The 19,451-nt window shown below is 45.7% G+C and overlaps 1 protein-coding gene across 1 annotated transcript in view; it reads right to left on the bottom strand.

Moving 5' to 3' along the window:
- The window catches only part of LOC124290116 (pre-piRNA 3'-exonuclease trimmer-like), a 38,454-nt gene that overhangs the window by 9,054 nt on the left and 9,949 nt on the right, over positions 1-19,451 (bottom strand). The window contains exons 5-16 of the mRNA XM_046726809.1: positions 17,738-17,813; positions 17,189-17,236; positions 16,161-16,255; positions 12,672-12,772; positions 11,619-11,707; positions 10,693-10,769; positions 10,015-10,075; positions 6,540-6,609; positions 4,990-5,075; positions 4,083-4,147; positions 3,481-3,560; positions 843-866 (exon numbers count right to left, since the gene is read on the bottom strand). Of these exons, the coding sequence (XP_046582765.1) occupies positions 843-866; positions 3,481-3,560; positions 4,083-4,147; positions 4,990-5,075; positions 6,540-6,609; positions 10,015-10,075; positions 10,693-10,769; positions 11,619-11,707; positions 12,672-12,772; positions 16,161-16,255; positions 17,189-17,236; positions 17,738-17,813 (872 nt within the window). The remainder of the gene's footprint in view (positions 1-842; positions 867-3,480; positions 3,561-4,082; positions 4,148-4,989; positions 5,076-6,539; positions 6,610-10,014; positions 10,076-10,692; positions 10,770-11,618; positions 11,708-12,671; positions 12,773-16,160; positions 16,256-17,188; positions 17,237-17,737; positions 17,814-19,451) is intronic.

The raw sequence follows: 19,451 nt of genomic DNA, 5'->3' as shown, positions 1-19,451 counted from the left end.
TAATTTCAGTACTAAATGATGTGTGTAAAGTAATCGAGTAATGGTTAGCCAGACCAATGATGTGTGTAAAGTAATCGAGTAATGGTTAGCCAGACCAATGATGTGTGTAAAGTAATCAAGTAATGGTTAGCCCGACCATACTCACATTGGACAAGGAGAGCTAATACTGATCTATGACCAACTCACCATATCCACATTGGACAAGGTCAGCTTACACTGATCTATGACCAACTCACCATATCCACATTGGACAAGGTGAGCTTACACTGATCTATGACCAACTCACCATATCCACATTGGACAAGGAGAGCTAATACTGATCTATGACCAACTCACCATATCCACATTGGACAAGGTGAGCTTACACTGATCTATGACCTACTCACCATATCCACATTGGACAAGGAGAGCTAATACTGATCTATGACCAACTCACCATATCCACATTGGACAAGGTGAGCTTACACTGATCTATGACCTACTCACCATATCCACATTGGACAAGGTGAGCTTACACTGATCTATGACCTACTCACCATATATCCACATTGGACAAGGTGAGCTTACACTGATCTATGACCAACTCACCATATCCACATTGGACAAGGTGAGCTTAGCTATGACCTATCACCATATCCACATTGGACAAGGTGAGCTTACACTGATCTATGACCTACTCACCATATCCACATTGGACAAGGTGAGCTTACACTGATCTATGACCTACTCACCATATCCACATTGGACACAAGGTGAGCTCACCATACACTGATCTATGACCTGACTCACCACCATATCCACATTGGACAAGGTGAGCTAATACTGATCTATGACCTACTCACCATATCCACATTGGACAAGGTGAGCTTACACTGATCTATGACCTACTCACCATATCCACACTTGGGAGGGTAAGCACTGCAGATGTCTGACCTCAGGCAGTGGAATGGAGGGTAAGCACTGCAGATGTCTGACCTCAGACAGTGGTATGGAGGGTAAGCACTGCATATGTCTGACCTCAGACAGTGGTATGGAGGGTAAGCACTGCAGATGTCTGGGCCTCAGACAGTGGTATGGAGGGTAAGCACTGCAGATGTCTGACCTCAGACAGTGATATGGAGTGTAAGCACTGCAGATGTCTGACCTCAGACAGTGGTATGGAGGGTAAGCACTGCAGATGTCTGGGCCTCAGACAGTGGAATGGAGGGTTAGCACTGCAGATGTCTGGGCCTCAGGCAGTGGTATGGAGGGTAAGCACTGCCGATGTCTGACCTCAGACAGTGGTATGAAGGGTAAGCACTGCAGATGTCTGGGCCTCAGACAGTGGTAAGGAGGGTAAGCACTGCAGATGTCTTGGCCTCAGACAGTGGTATGGGGGGTAAACACTGCAGATGTCTGGGCCTTAGACAGTGGTATGAAGGGTAAGCACTGCAGATGTCTGGGCCTCAGACAGTATGGGGGGTAAGCACTGCAGATGTCTGGGCCTCAGACAGTGGTATGGAGGGTAAGCACTGCAGATGTCTTGGCCTCAGACAGTGGTATGGGGGGTAAACACTGCAGATGTCTGGGCCTTAGACAGTGGTATGAAGGGTAAGCACTGCAGATGTCTGGGCCTCAGACAGTATGGGGGGTAAGCACTGTAGATGTCTGGGCCTCAGACAGTGGAATGGAGGGTAAGCACTGCATATGTCTGACCTCAGACAGTGATATGGAGTGTAAGCACTGCAGATGTCTGACCTCAGACAGTGGTATGGAGTGTAAGCACTGCAGATGTCTGACCTCAGGCAGTGATATGGAGGGTAAGCACTGCAGATGTCTGACCTCAGACAGTGGTATGGAGTGCAAGCACTGCAGATGTCTGACCTCAGACAGTGATATGGAGTGTAAGCACTGCAGATGTCTGACCTCAGGCAGTGATATGGAGGGTAAGCACTGCAGATGTCTGACCTCAGGCAGTGATATGGAGTGTAAGCACTGCAGATGTCTGACCTCAGACAGTGGTATGGAGGGTAAGCACTGCAGATGTCTGGGCCTCAGACAGTGGAATGGAGGGTAAGCACTGCAGATGTCTGGGCCTCAGGCAGTGGTATGGAGGGTAAGCACTGCAGATGTCTGACCTCAGACAGTGGTATGAAGGGTAAGCACTGCAGATGTCTGGGCCTCAGACAGTATGGGGGGTAAGCACTGCAGATGTCTGGGCCTCAGACAGTGGTATGGAGGGTAAGCACTGCAGATGTCTGGGCCTCAGACAGTGGTATGAAGGGTAAGCACTGCAGATGTCTGGGCCACAGACAGTGGTATGAAGGGTAAGCACTGCAGATGTCTGGGCCTCAGACAGTATGGGGGGGTAAGCACTGCAGATGTCTGGGCCTCAGACAGTATGGGGGGTAAGCACTGCAGATGTCTGGGCCTCAGACAGTGGAATGGAGGGTAAGCACTGCAGATGTCTGACCTCAGACAGTGATATGCAGTGTAAGCACTGCAGATGTCTGACCTCAGACAGTGGTATGGAGTGTAAGCACTGCAGATGTCTGACCTCAGACAGTGATATGGAGTGTAAGCACTGCAGATGTCTGACCTCAGGCAGTGATATGGAGGGTAAGCACTGCAGATGTCTGGGCCTCAGGCAGTGGTATGGAGGGTAAGCACTGCCGATGTCTGAATCTCAAACAGTGGAATGGAGGGTAAGCACTGCAGATGTCTGACCTCAGACAGTGGTATGGAGGGTAAGCACTGCAGATGTCTGACCTCAGACAGTGGTATTGAGGGTAAGCACTGCAAATGTCTGGGCCTCAGACAGTGGTATGGGGGGTATGCACTGCAGATGTCTGGGCCTCAGACAGTGGTATTGAGGGTAAGCACTGCAGACGTCTGGGCCTCAGACAGTGGTATGGAGGGTAAGCACTGCAGATGTCTGGGTCTCAGACAGTGGAATTGGGGGTAAGCACTGCAGATGTCTGACCTCAGACAGTGGTATGGAGGGTAAGCACTGCAGATGTCTGGGCCTCAGACAGTGGTATGGAGGGTAAGCACTGCCGATGTCTGAGTCTCAAACAGTGGAATGAAGGGTAAGCACTGCACATGTCTGACCTCAGACAGTGGTATGGAGGGTAAGCACTGCAGATGTCTGACCTCAGACAGTGGTATGGAGGGTAAGCACTGCAGATGTCTGACCTCAGACAGTGGTATGGGGGTAAGCACTGCAGATGTCTGACCTCAGACAGTGGTATGGAGGGTAAGCACTGCATATGTCTGACCTCAGACAGTGGTATGGAGTGTAAGCACTGCATATGTCTGACCTCAGACAGTGGTATGGAGGGTAAGCACTGCAGATGTCTGACCTCAGACAGTGGTATGGAGTGTAAGCACTGCAGATGTCTGACCTCAGACAGTGGTATGGAGGGTAAGCACTGCAGATGTCTGACCTCAGACTTGTTTGGCATGGTTAATGTAGTAAGGATGTTGTCTCAGTGAAAGAGCAAGTCCACTTACGATATCGGTCGTATCCAGCGCCATGTTGTATATCAGGAGAGAAGAGAACCCTTTGCTTGCCCTGGATGCTGTTGGAAACAAACACATCCATTATTGAGGAACTGTTTGTTTCTGGAATCAGGCATCCATACCACTAGGTGACAATGGTATTACCAACGCTGAGAGTCCATTACTATAATAGAACTCTCTGTTTATCCATTTATAAAGACATACCTTATCTACTGTATATTTTTTTCAAATGATGAAATACATCCAAAATATTTCCATGAAATGTGGGATTTCTTCTCATTTAAGTATCACAGGTATTAAAACAAAGTTCAGACACAAGTACGTTGTCTGTAGTCCATTAACTGATCAAGAGTGTCATCTCAATCATCATAAGACATGTTACACAAGCAGCAAGCAGTTAGGCATTAGAGTCACCATATCAGGAACATATTACACCGAAAAGTTACAAAACTGATCACATCAGTCACTAGATTAATTCCATCGGTCACCAAATCATGCTGGGATAAACTCAATCAGATTGGTAAACATATTATCACACATTCCACACCTTACTAAATACATATATACAGAGCATGTTGTACCTGTCCAATGATGAGTACAGACTTTGCAGGGAGGTTGATTCCACCAATGTTTTGTCTTCCAATTCCTGAAACAAACAAGTTAAAAAATGCTAACTTCTTTCCTATAACCGACAATTAGTGAAGATTTGGGCTAGAATTGGTCTTCAGCAAACAAGAGGCGACTGACGGTATTGGGATGTCAGACTAAGCTGACACATGTTATTATATCCCAATTGCATAGATCAATGCTCACGCTGTTGATCACGGGATTGTCTGGTCCAGACTCGATCATTTACAGAGCACCACCATATAGCTGGAATACTGCAAAGTGCAGTGTAACACAGCAAACGATACAAACGCCCTAGAAGCACACAAGAGGTCACAAATGTGTCAGTGTTGTCATGTGGAACTGGTAGGCAAGGTCCAGTGGGTAGTGCAGTGGTTAAAGTATTGACTCATTACCCTGAAGGCTATGGGTTCTACTCTCCAGATCAGTACAATGTGTGAAGCGCCTTTCTGATCTGACCACTGTGTGATGTTTCTCAACAGGAAGCCAAACAACAATCAACCTCTCACACAATACGGCCAAACAATGTTGTCATCATACTGGCAGTGTCAAGTTATTATATACAGTGAGTGAGTGGGTGTAGTTTTATGCTATGATTAGCAATATTCTGTTCATGCAAAAAAAAAAGCCTCCATACAGCTGGAATATTGCCGAGAGCAGCGTGAACCTAACCTCACTAAAACTTATGCAAAAAACAGTCACACAGTCTTCAATCATATTGATGTACCAATATCCAGGTGTTGAGCACCCCATGCTTATAAGCAAGAGGTGATTACGTGACAGGTTGATCAGGCTGGCTAACTCGCTTCATACATGTTGGAGTGCAAAGAAAACACACACAAAAACAGGGGATGATCTTACCTTTCTCAAAGAGAAGGCCATGTGTTTAGTGTCGTAGATGATAGGAAAGAGCTGATGTAAGCTGTTCTTGAAATCTTGATATTTGCCTGAAATGAATAATGTTTCGATGAATGTTTCTGCTTGATGCACTGAAATATCCAACATCTTTCCCACAACCTGACAACCACTTGAGACCACTATTCAGATCCAAGTGTGCAGCAGATGTCAGTAAGATTTGTCAGTGGCATAAGCATCTCCAATTCTTGCTGCTATAGTAATGGTAAGTGAGTTACAGTGAGTGAGTTGAGTTTTACGCCGCTTTTAGCAATATTCCAGCAATATCACGGCGGGGGCTACCAGAAATGGACTTCACACATTGTACCCAAGTGGGGAATCAAACCCGGGTCTTCGGTGTGACGAGTTAACGCTTTAGCCACTAGGTTACCCCACCGTTCATTCTAAAGCAATAACTACGGTGATGTCTACATACAGGCGACATGCATTGCTACTTTACAGCACCAATTTTGAACAAAGGAATTATTTATCCTAATTTGCCTGAGAAGTGTTCTTGGTTTGGACAAATCTCTGCAGGGTTACACTGCGGTTACACACTCGCATGTAAGAGCTGAAAAGGGCCTAGGGTTACACTGCGGTTACACACTCACATGTAAGGGCTGAGAAGCGCCTAGGGTTACACTGTGGTTACACTCACATGTAAGGGCTGAGAAGGGCCTAGGGTTACACTGTGGTTACACACTCACATGTAAGGGCTGAAAAGGGCCTAGGGTTACACTGCGGTTACACACTCACATGTAAGGGCTGAGAAGCCTAGGGTTACACACTGTGGTTACACTCACATGTAAGGGCTGAGAAGGGCCTAGGGTTACACTGTGGTTACACTCCCATGTAAGGGCTGAGAAGGGCCTAGGGTTACACTATGGTTACACTCCCATGTAAGGGCTGAGAAGGGCCTAGGGTTACACTGCGGTTACACTCCCATGTAAGGGCTGAGAAGGGCCTAGGGTTACACTGCGGTTACACACTCGCATGTAAGGGCTGAGAAGCGCCTAGGGTTACACTGTGGTTACACTCACATGTAAGGGCTGAGAAGGGCCTAGGGTTACACTGCGGTTACACACTCACATGTAAGGGCTGAGAAGGGCCTAGGGTTACACTGCGGTTACACACTCGCATGTAAGGGCTGAGAAGGGCCTAGGGTTACACTGTGGTTACACTCACATGTAAGGGCTGAGAAGGGCCTAGGGTTACACTGCGGTTACACTCGCATGTAAGGGCTGAGAAGGGCCTAGGGTTACACTGTGGTTACACTCACATGTAAGGGCTGAGAAGGGCCTAGGGTTACACTGTGGTTACACTCACATGTAAGGGCTGAGAAGGGCCTAGGGTTACACTGTGGTTACACTCACATGTAAGGGCTGAGAAGGGCCTAGGGTTACACTGTGGTTACACTCACATGTAAGGGCTGAGAAGGGCCTAGGGTTACACTGCGGTTACACACTCGCATGTAAGGGCTGAGAAGTGCCCTAGGGTTACACTGTGGTTACACTCACGTGGTAAGGGCTGGAAGAACTTGTCATACAAGAACATCAGGTCCATCAACATGTTGTGTCCGATCAGAGGCTGCAAACACAAGTACAGAGTGAGTGAGTGACAAAGGATAACACTGATTTTAACAATAGTTCCCGCATGGCCTGCCATGACACTTTGTGTGGATGGAAGTTGGCACATATCGTTGTTGATAGTCACTTTAGTTAAACCTACAAGAAAGATACCAACACCTGCTCACGAAAAGGCTGGGATACAACCAATGACCAATACATCCTGGGGCATCTAAGAGACACAACCTATGACCAATACATTTTTGTGCATCTAAGGGACACAACCAATGACCTGTACATCCTGGGGCATCTAAGGGGCACAACCTATGACCAACACATTTTTGTGCATCTAAGGGACACAACCAATGACCAGTGCATCCTGGGGCATCTAAGGGGCACAACCTATGACCAACACATTTTTGTGCATCTAAGGGACACAACCAATGACCAGTGCATCCTGGGGCATCTAAGGGACACAACCAATGACCAGTGCATCCTGGGGCATATAAGGGACACAACCAATGACCAGTACATCCTGAGGCATCTAAAGGACACAACCAATGACCAGTACATCCTGAGGCATCTAAAGGACACAACCAATGACCAGTACATCCTGAGGCATCTAAAGGACACAACCAATGACCAGTACATCCTGAGGCATCTAAAGGACACAACCAATGACCAGTACATCCTGAGGCATCTAAAGGACACAACCAATGACCAGTACATCCTGAGGCATCTAAAGGACACAACCAATGACCAGTACATCCTGAGGCATCTAAAGGACACAACCAATGGCCAGTACATCCTGAGGCATCTAAGGGACACAACCAATGACCAGTACATCCTAGTGCATCTAAAGGACACAACCAATGACCAGTACATCCTAGTGCATCTAAGAGACACAACCAATGACCAGTACATCCTAGTGCATCTAAGAGACACAACCAATGACCAGTACATCCTGGTGCATCTAAGGGACACAACCAATTACCAGTGCATCATGGGGCATTTAAGGGACACAACCAATGACCAGTACATCCTGAGGCATCTAAGGGACACAACCAATGACTAGTACATACTGAGACATCTAAGGGACACAACCAATGACCAGTGCATCCTCACACATCTGAGGGATACAACCAATGACCAATACATCCTGGTGCATCTAAGGGACACAACCAATGACCAGTACATAATGAAGCATCTAAGGGACACAACCAATGACCAATATATCCCGGTGCATCCAAGGGACACAACCAATGACCAAAATATCCTGGGGCATTTAAGGGACACAAACAATGACCAGTACATCCTGGTGCATCTAAGAGACACAACCAATGACCAATATATCCTGGTGCATCTAAGGGACACAACCAATGACCAAAATATCCTGGGGCATTTAAGGGACACAAACAATGACCAGTACATCCTGGGGCAACTAAGGGACACAACCAATGACCAATATATCCCGGTGCATCCAAGGGACACAACCAATGACCAGTACATCCTGGTGCATCTAAGGGACACAACCAATGACCAATATATCCTGGTGCATCTAAGGGACACAACCAATGACCAAAATATCCTGGGGCATTTAAGGGACACAACCAATGACCAGTACATCCTGGGGCATCTAAGAGACACAACCTATGACCAATACATTTTTGTGCATCTAAGGGACACAACCAATGACCTGTACATCCTGGGGCATCTAAGGGGCACAACCTATGACCAACACATTTTTGTGCATCTAAGGGACACAACCAATGACCAGTGCATCCTGGGGCATCTAAGGGGCACAACCTATGACCAACACATTTTTGTGCATCTAAGGGACACAACCAATGACCAATATATCCTGGTGCATCTAAGGGACACAACCAATGACCAAAATATCCTGGGGCATTTAAGGGACACAACCAATGACCAGTACATACTGAGGCATCTAAAGGACACAACAAATTACCAGTGCGTCCTTGGGCACCTAAGGTACACAACTACTGACCAATACATCCTGGGGCATCTAAGGGACACAACCAATTACCAGTGCATCCTGGGGCATTTAAGGGACACAACCAATGACCAGTACATCCTGAGGCATCTAAAGGACACAACCAATGACCAGTACATCCTGTGGCATCTAAAGGACACAACCAATGACCAGTACATCCTGAGGCATCTAAAGGACACAACCAATGACAAGTACATCCTGAGGCATCTAAAGGACACAACCAATGACCAGTACATCCTAGTGCATCTAAGAGACACAACCAATGACCAATATATCCTGGTGCATCTAAGGGACACAACCAATGACCAATATATCCTGGTGCATCTAAGGGACACAACCAATGACCAATTTATCCTGGTGCATCTAAGGGACACAACCAATGACCAGTGCATCCTCACACATCTAAGGGACACAACCAATGACCAATATATCCTGGTGCATCTAAGGGACACAACCAATGACCAATATATCCTGGTGCATCTAAGGGACACAACCAATGACCAATATATCCTGGTGCATCTAAGGGACACAACCAATGACCAGTGCATCCTCACACATCTAAGGGACACAACCAATGACCTATATATCCTGGGGCATCTAAGGGACACAACCAATGACCAGTGCATCCTCACACATCTAAGGGACACAACCAATGACCAGTACATCCTGGTGCATCTAAGAATACAGCTATGCCCGATTGTTTTTACATAGAGAATCTCACCCGAGTGTCTTCTGATATCAAATATATCTCCACGAGTTGATAAAGTTACAAATATCCGAGGCTTGGCGAGGACATTTTTACTTTTATCAACGAGTGTTGATATATTTGATATCAGAAGACACGAGGGTGAGATTCTATTTATCATCAAAAGTCCTTCTTCATTAGTTTTTTCAAAGAAAAATGTACATCTCTGAAGACTGTACTAGACTTGCAGTGCAGCGATGTCATAGCATTGTGACGTCATCAAGTTCATGACGTCATAGCATTGTCAGGGCATTGTACAAAATCTACTGTAAAAATAATATCTCCTAGGAGATATCATATGATCTCACACGAGCGATATCTCCTGTGGAACACAGTTTTGGATGATAAAATGCACAGATAGTTAAGGGGCAGCAGTACCGACAGTACAACATTCTCAGTCATGGACTGTGATACTTGTTAAAGACAGCATCAAGTTTTGTCTCTGCTTCAAAGCATCAAATATTTCTCTGTCAAAGAAGGATAAAAATCTTACTACAGTTTAATAAAACATTATTTGTCAGGACCTGCCTCTCAAACATTTTCTTATGTTATCTCAAGGCTAAACTATATTTTGTCCAGTATGTATAATTTGCTTTACCAAACATCCCTGTCCCCCAATATTTCATGCATAAAAGCTTAAACAAATTCCATGTCTTTCATCCTTTTACCTTTTTGCATTCAGTCAAAATCCTGAAGACTCGGGTAAATCCAAGAAGTGTGTTTAATAATCTGAAACAAAGGTTTCATTACACTACTAAAATACACGCAGATGAACAAAATGAATCTGGAGCAAAATTAAAAAAGGGTGAATGGTGCTGAGTCAGCTATGTTGAAGAGGCGGTGGGGTAGCCCAGTGGTTAAAGTATTCCCTCGTAAAGCCGTAGACTCGGGTTCGATTCCCCATGTGGGTACAATGTGTGAATCTAATTTCTGGTGTCTTTTGAAGTGATATTGCTTTAATATTGCCAAAAGCGGCGTAAAACTAAACTCAATCACTCACTATATTCTTTCTGCTTCATCAGGTGATGAACACAAGATTACTACACTTGTGTCATTCCATACCAAAATAGACATGTTTAACACAACTTTATACCTACTATATCATATTACAAAGACACTCGACAAATCGTATTTTCTGTCTACCAGTGTTCAAGCCAGTCCAGCAGTGACATATATGAGTGAATGAACCCTGCTTGTTGTCAAATTGACTTCACACAATGCACCCATGTGGGGAATCGAACCTGGGTCTTTGATGTGACGAACAAACGCTTCAACCACTCAACTAACCCAATTACCTGACCCAATTAATACATATGAACATCTGGGAGTCTGACCACACCACTTACTGCTGCTGTTCTCGACTCTCCTGGCTGTCCTCTTCCAGATGGCGCCGCTTCTCTGACGTGACCACCTCCACCACAAACTGCAACATCAACAACTGTACAGTCTTCATGTACTTGACACAGGAACGAGACCATGTGACATTAGTCAACTTCTCCATCAACACCCCCACCACCAGTTACAACATCAGCTACATTGTTATCTTCCAACATTTACTGGAGACCAGTTGATCTCAGTGCTACATCTCAGACAGCACAATCTCCACCACGACAACCACTGGACTAACTTTAGTATAGAAACTTAAAAATATATTTGTAGTAACTGTCAGTATCTGCAGATGACTGAACTACAGATGAAACATATCATATAATAGCATGGCAATATCTGAACAGCAGTCAACAGCAGAGTAGAGCTTCCAAGAATGGTTTTCTACAGGAAGGAGAGTTATCTGCCTTTGTAAACAAGATGGCTACCTCATATGAGAAGAGTAACAACAGGGCATATTAGGCCATAGGAGGCTAGCTACAGCCACGTAAGAGTTACAAGAGGCACTTCAAGGTCTTTTTGACTTGTTTCGTATCTAGTGTGGTTTGGTATACCTTCCTGAAAAACATTCCTGTCAGCTTAAGCACTAATCCAGATTAAGAAACAGAGAGCTTGAGCATTGTTTCAAGATATTCAACAATAACAATATTCTAAACTTTTGTGATTGCCATAACAATAATTCTTGAGTTTGTTACTAATTGCTGTCATAACTTATTTGATCCACTATATTGACTCATCAATTGCAAACCTGAAACTGCATGTTTGAAGATAACTCATTATTTTTACATTATGAACCAATACTTACTGCTTTCACAATTCATTTCAGTGCATACCATTGAGATTATCCTCTGTGTTTCAATATGGAAATGTCATGAAAGGTACGTACATTTCCCATGTGGTCGGTGGATGTCCACACTGATGGGAAGCGGTTTCGGATCTCGTTGTGTAGAACATAGTCACTGATCGTCTGGACCTCTGGGAAACAAACACAGTGGGCCTGTCTTGTTCAATTCAAGTGATGCCATGACAAAACTTTGGTTCATACATCAGTTTATGGCTGGTTTTATGTAGTACTTGTTCGCACCTCCAAACAAACTTCTCAAATAACCAAGATCCAGGTATCGCAGCTTTGAAGAGGATATATTATATAATATGAACTATTGATTTAACTATGTTAAAAACAAATAAAATTCATCTTAGACGAATTATTACAATGTCATGTCATGTCTGAAAAATGTCCATATTTTCATACTGCATTATTTGACATGGAATTTATAGGTTGGGAAAATCAATGAGTGAGTGAGTGAGTTAGTTTAGTTTTACTCATAGTTCATCTGTTTCTAAACAATGATCCCTCCCTCTTTCCTCACAGTTCATCAGTTTCTAAACAATGATCCCTCCCTCTTTCCTCACTGTTCATCAGTTTCTAAACAATATTCCCTCCCTCTTTCCTCGTAGTTCATCAGTTTCTAAACAATGACCCCTCCCTCTTTCCTCACTGTTCATCAGTTTCTATAAACAATGATCCCTCCCTCTTTCCTCACAGTTCATCAGTTTTTAAACAATGATCCCTCCCTCTTTCCTCACAGTTCATCAGTTTTTAAACAATGATCCCTCCCTCTTTCCTCACGGTTCATCAGTTTTTAAACAATGATCCCTCCCTCTTTCCTCACAGTTCATCAGTTTCTAAACAAATTGATCCCTCCCTCTTTCCTCACAGTTCATCAGTTTCTAAACAAATTGATCCCTCCCTCTTTCCTCACAGTTCATCAGTTTCTAAACAATGATCCCTCCCTCTTTCCTCACAGTTCATCAGTTTTTAAACAATGACCCCTTACTCCCTCCTCACCTAATAGTACATATCAATTTCTAATTAATGGTCACTCCCTCCTCATCCAAACGTACATAAATTTCTAAACCATGAGCCCTCCCTGCTCACCTTCAGTTTTCTGGACTATGAACGTGTCTCCCTTCTTCGCTGTGACAAACTTCTCCGCCACTTGTGAACAGAGTTGTTGTAGAACTCTCTCATCCACTTCCCTGGATAATCAAAGTCAGTTGCTTGTGGTGGTTGTTACAGAAAGGTAAATTAGTCAGAAACACAACAAAGAATAGAAATGTACCTATGCTCACTTTACATGATCACAGACTGGAGCTGATTGTGGTCCTGGGTGTGTCAGAACCCTTCACCTTTCTTTAAAGATCTTTTTGTAAATGTGGACACTGACACAGGTGGCCCAGCTGTCTAACACTTCACCTTATGCTGTGCTGCCTCACAGAAAAAGGCACTTCAATATCCTAAATATTAATTATATTTATATATCTCTTTCAGCACCAAAGTGGTGAACCTATAGGCATGAGCATAGCAAGTGTGGTGAACCTACAGGCATGAGCATAGCAAGTGTGGTGAACCTATTGGCATGAGCATAGCAAGTGTGGTGAACCTATTGGCATGAACATAGCAAGTGTGGTGAACCTATAGGCATGAGCATAGCCAATGTGGTGAACCTATTGGCATGAGCATAGCCAATGTGGTGAACCTATAGGCATGAGCATAGCCAATGTGGTGAACCTATAGGCATGAGCATAGCCAATGTGGTGAACCTATAGGCATGAGCATAGCCAATGTGGTGAACCTATAGGCATGAGCATAGCCAATGTGGTGAACCTATAGGCATGAGCATAGCCAATGTGGTGAACCTATTGGCATGAGCATAGCCAATGTGGTGAACCTATAGGTATGAGCATAGCAAGTGTGGTGAACCTATAGGCATGAACATAGCCAATGTGGTGAACCTACAGGCATGAGCATAGCCAGTGTGGTGAACCTACAGGCATGAGCATAGCCAGTGTGGTGAACCTATAGGCATGAGCATAGCCAATGTGGTGAACCTATAGGCATGAGCATAGCAAGTGTGGTGAACCTATAGGCATGAGCATAGCCAATGTGGTGAACCTATAGGCATGAGCATAGCAAGTGTGGTGAACCTACAGGCATGAGCATAGCCAATGTGGTGAACCTACAGGCATGAGCATAGCCAGTGTGGTGAACCTATAGGCATGAGCATAGCCAATGTGGTGAACCTACAGGCATGAGCATAGCCAATGTGGTGAACCTACAGGCATGAGCATAGCAAGTGTGGTGAACCTATAGACATGAGCATAGCCAATGTGGTGAACCTATAGGCATGAGCATAGCCAGTGTGGTGAACCTATAGGCATGAGCATAGCCTATGTGGTGAACCTACAGGCATGAGCATAGCAAGTGTGGTGAACCTATTGGCATGAGCATAGCCAATGTGGTGAACCTATAGGCATGAGCATAGCCAATGTGGCGAACCTATAGGCATGAGCATAGCCAATGTGGTGAACCTATAGGCATGAAAATAGCAAGTGTGGTGAACCTACAGGCATGAGCATAGCCAATGTGGTGAACCTATAGGCATGAGCATAGCCAATGTGGTGAACCTACAGGCATGAGCATAGCCAGTGTGGTGAACCTATAGGCATGAGCATAGCCAATGTGGTGAACCTATAGGCATGAGCATAGCAAGTGTGGTGAACCTATAGGCATGAACATAGCTAATGTGGTGAACATACAGGCATGAGCATAGCCAGTGTGGTGAACTTATAGGCATGAGCATAGCCAATGTGGTGAACCTGTAGGCATGAGCATAGCAAGTGTGGTGAACCTATAGGCATGAACATACAGGCATGAGCATAGCAAGTGTGGTGAACCTATAGGCATGAGCATAGCCAATGTGGTGAACCTATAGGCATGAGCATAGCAAGTGTGGTGAACCTATAGGCATGAACATAGCTAATGTGGTGAACATACAGGCATGAGCATAGCAAGTGTGGTGAACATACAGGCATGAGCATAGCCAATGTGGTGAACATACAGGCATGAGCATAGCCAGAGTGGTGAACCTACAGGCATGAGCATAGCCAGTGTGGTGAACCTATAGGCATGAGCATAGCCAATGTGGTGAACCTATAGGCATGAGCATAGCCAATGTGGTGAACCTACAGGCATGAGCATAGCCAGTGTGGTGAACCTATAGGCATGAGCATAGCCAGTGTGGTGAACCTATAGGCATGAGCATAGCCAATGTGGTGAACCTATAGGCATGAGCATAGCCAATGTGGTGAACCTATAGGCATGAGCATAGCCAATGTGGTGAACCTATAGGCATGAGCATAGCAAGTGTGGTGAACCTATAGGCATGAGCATAGCCAATGTGGTGAACCTATAGGCATGAGCATAGCCAATGTGGTGAACCTATAGGCATGAGCATAGCCAATGTGGTGAACCTATAGGCATGAGCATAGCAAGTGTGGTGAACCTATAGGCATGAGCATAGCCAGTGTGGTGAACCTATAGGCATGAGCATAGCCAATGTGGTGAACCTATAGGCATGAGCATAGCAAGTGTGGTGAACCTATAGGCATGAGCATAGCAAGTGTGGTGAACCTACAGGCATGAGCATAGCCAGTGTGGTGAACCTATAGGCATGAGCATAGCCAGTGTGGTGAACCTACAGGCATGAGCATAGCCAATGTGGTGAACCTACAGGCATGAGCATAGCAAGTGTGGTGAACCTATAGGCATGAGCATAGCCAGTGTGGTGAACCTACAGGCATGAGCATAGCCAGTGTGGTGAACCTATAGGCATGAGCATAGCCAATGTGGTGAACCTCTAGGCATGAGCACAGCAAGTGTGGTGAACCTATAGGCATGAGCATAGAAAGTGTAGTGAACATACAGGCATGAGCATAGCCAATGTGGTGAACCTATAGGCATGAACATAGCCAATGTGGTGAACCTATAGGCATGAAAATAGCCAATGTGGTGAACCTATAGGCATGAGCATAGCCAATGTGGTGAACCTATAGGCATGAACATAGCCAATGTGGTGAACCTATAGGCATGAAAATAGCCAATGTGGTGAACCTATAGGCATGAGCATAGCCAATGTGGTGAACCTATAGGCATGAGCATAGCCAATGTGGTGAACCTATAGGCATGAGCATAGCCAATGTGGTGAACCTATAGGCATCAGCATAGCCAATGTGGTGAACCTATAGGCATCAGCATAGCCAGTGTGGTGAACCTATTGGCATGAGCATAGCCAATGTGGTGAACCTACAAGCATGATCATAGCCAATGTAGCTGCCATAAAACATCCAAGTCACACGCTCGGATTTTAACCATGGACCTTCTGATCCAAAGTTGCCTTGTCCACGTCACCAAGAGTTTAACCTCGTCAGAAAGCTGACAAAGTAAGGATCTATGGGATGACTCCACACCCTGCTACATCAACATCAAGCAAGCGTAACCATGAGATAACAGAAATACTGTTCAGGGAACCATAACACTCAAGCGATGACTCTCCCGAGTACAGTGGAGCGTGTTGAGGATACGTACCTATTGAGCCCCTGGAACAGCAACTTCTTGCTGAGATGTTCTCTGATCATGTCCTCTTGAGGGCCATTCAGGAACGATATACCCTTGTACATCAGCTGGGGGAAATACACCAAACTATACAACCTTGTACAACAGCTGGGGGAAATACACCAAACTATACAACCTTGTACACCAGCAGGGGGAAATACACCAAACTATACAACCTTGTACAACAGCTTGGGGAAATATACAACACTATACAACCTTGTACATCAGCTGGGGGAAATACGCCAAACTATACAACATTGAACATCAGCTGGGGGAAATACACCAAACTATACAACCTTGTACATCAGCTGGGGGAAATACGCCAAACTATACAACCTTGTACATCAGCTGGGGGAAATACACCAAACTATACAACCTTGTACATCAGCTGGGGGAAATACACCAAACTATACAACCTTGTACAACAGCTGGGGGAAATACACCAAACTATACAACCTTGTACATCAGCTGGGGGAAATACGCCAAACTATACAACCTTGTACATCAGCTGGGGGAAATACGCCAAACTATACAACCTTGTACATCAGCTGGGGGAAATACACCAAACTATACAACCTTGTACATCAGCTTGGGGAAATACACCAAACTATACAACCTTGTACATCAGCTGGGGGAAATACACCAAACTATACAACCTTGTACAACAGCTGGGGGAAATACACCAAACTATACAACCTTGTACAACAGCTGGGGGAAATATACAACACTATACAACCTTGAACATCAGCTGGGGGAAATATACAACACTATACAACATTGTACAACAGCTGGGGAAATATACAACACTATACAACATTGTACAACAGCTGGTGGAAATATAGAACTTATACAACCTTTAACATCAGTTGGGGGAAATATACAACACTATACAACCTTTAACATCAGCTGGGAGAAATATACAACACTATTCAACCTTGTGACCAGCGTGATATGACTACAGGCTGCATTTGCATGTACACAAGGAGACCAGTAACACTTACCTCTTGAAAGTCAAAGTTGTAACGGCATAAGAATTCAACAGATGATGACTGAAAACAGGAAGCATGCAATATCAATGGTAGCCATGGTGGATAGGATGACATGTGTCAACCAAGTCAGCGAGCCTGACCACCCAATCTAGTGAGTCGCCTCTCAGGACAAGCATGGGCTGCTGAAGACCAATTCAAGCCCTGATGTTCATGAGCGACAAGGACGGGTTGCTGAAGACCAATTCAAGCCCTGATGTTCATGAGCGACAAGGATGGGTTGCTGAAGACCAATTCAAGCCCTGATGTTCATGAGCGACAAGGATGGGTTGCTGAAGACCAATTCTAATCCGGACCTTCACGAGTCATTTTAAGGATTTTACAACAGTATCAAACACATTTAAAACACAGATAATATTGATAGATCTTCCACAACCTACAACTGGCAGATGCTGGCAATATCACGTGATTGCAGAGATATAGAGTGTGTACAGGTTCTGTACCATGAACAGAATGACACCATGAAAGTGCAGCTACTCTGCGAACACTGGCAAATGGTCTTACTTGGATCAGGAAGCGAGGATCATGAGGTCCGAAGGATCGAGGAAACAGATGGAAGTTAAACGTGCGAACAGAGTACCTAGTAGGAATAAAACATGACACATTAATTTCAATGTAATCAGTGTCACATTATCACACTATCTATCAATATGGAGGCAACTCTTCCACAGAAGATTACATCAGGTGCCAATGAATGTAGCATGGCTACGTGAGGCGTTCACATCTCAACTTTCTAAATGATTCAGCAACAGTTCTTAACAAACTTAGAAAATCTGTTTTTTACCAACAGATATGAACCTAAAGTGTGCTTCTCACTATATATTAAGCGTCTCTTCTTTTCTCGGAATAACCGCATTTGAGGTTTTTGTTTACACTCAGGTTTTACTTTTTGTAAGTAAGACCTCTTCCCAGGTTTTACTTTTTGTAAGTAAGACCTCTAAACCTTGGGGGGAGGGAAAGCCCCTTGGGATTTCCCTCCTCCCTCAGTTTTACATTCTCTACCAAAACCAAGGAGGAATGTTTTCTCCTATACATAGCTATAGATATCAGATGTGCTGGACCTGGCACCCCAGATGATGTTCCCTGGTACCCTGTGTGCCCTGTAGCCCATGTGTTCCCTGGTACCCTGATACTGTGTGTCCCCTGTGCACCCTGTGTCCTCAGGTACCCTGTGTTCCCTGGTACCCTGTGTTCTCAGGTACCCTGTGTTCCCTGGTACCCTGTGTTTCCTGGTACCCTGTGTTCCCTGCTACCCTGAGTCCTCAGGTACCCTGTTGTGCCTGGTACTCGGTGTACTCTGTGGTCCCTGGTACCCTGTGTGCCCTTGTACCCTGTGTCCCCTAATGACCTGGTTGCCTGTGTCCTCTGGTAGTATGTGTGCCCTGTGTTCCCTGGCACCCTGTGGTCCCTGGTACCCTGTGCCCCATGTGTGCCCTGGTACCCTGTGCAGCCTGGTACCCTGTATGACCTGGTACCCTGTGTCTCCTCATACCCTGTGTCCCCTGGTACCCTGTGTCCCCTCATACCCTGTGTCCCCTCATACCCTGTGTCCCCTCGTACCCTGTGTCTCCTCATACCCTGTGTCCCCTCGTACCCTGTGTCCCCTGGTACCCTGTGTCCCCTCATACCCTGTGTGACCTGGTACTCTGTGTCCCCTGGTACCCTGTGTCCCCTGGTACCCTGTGTCCCCTGGTACCCTGTGTCCCCTGGTACCCTGTGTCCCCTCATACCCTGTGTCCCCTCATACCTGTGTCCCCTCATACCCTGTGTCCCCTGGTACCCTGTGTCCCCTCATACCCTGTGTCCCCTCATACCTGTGTCCCCTCGTACCCTGTGTCCCCTGGTACCCTGTGTCCCCTGGTACCCTGTGTCCCCTCATACCCTGTGTCCCCTCATACCCTGTGTCCCCTCGTACCCTGTGTCCCCTGGTACCCTGTGTCCCCTCATACCTGTGTCCCCTCATACCCTGTGTCCCCTCACACCCGGTGTCCCCTCCTACCCTGTGTCCCCTCCTACCCTGTGTCCCCTCGTACCGTGTCCCCTGGTACCCTGTGTCCCCTCGAACCCTGTGTCCCTTGGTACCCTGTGTCCCCTCACACCCTGTGTCCCCTCCTACCCTGTGTCCCCTCGTACCGTGCCTCCTGGTACCCTGTGTCCCCTCGTACCCTGTGTCCCTTCCAGGGGTTCAAAATTCCCATCGCCGACGCCCGGGACAAGT

The sequence above is a fragment of the Haliotis rubra genome, unplaced genomic scaffold, assembly GCF_003918875.1.
Source record: "Haliotis rubra isolate DU_JTF1 unplaced genomic scaffold, ASM391887v1 Scf458, whole genome shotgun sequence".
NCBI classification, from domain to species: domain Eukaryota; kingdom Metazoa; phylum Mollusca; class Gastropoda; order Lepetellida; family Haliotidae; genus Haliotis; species Haliotis rubra.
This window is presented reverse-complemented; position numbering and strand designations above follow the sequence as displayed.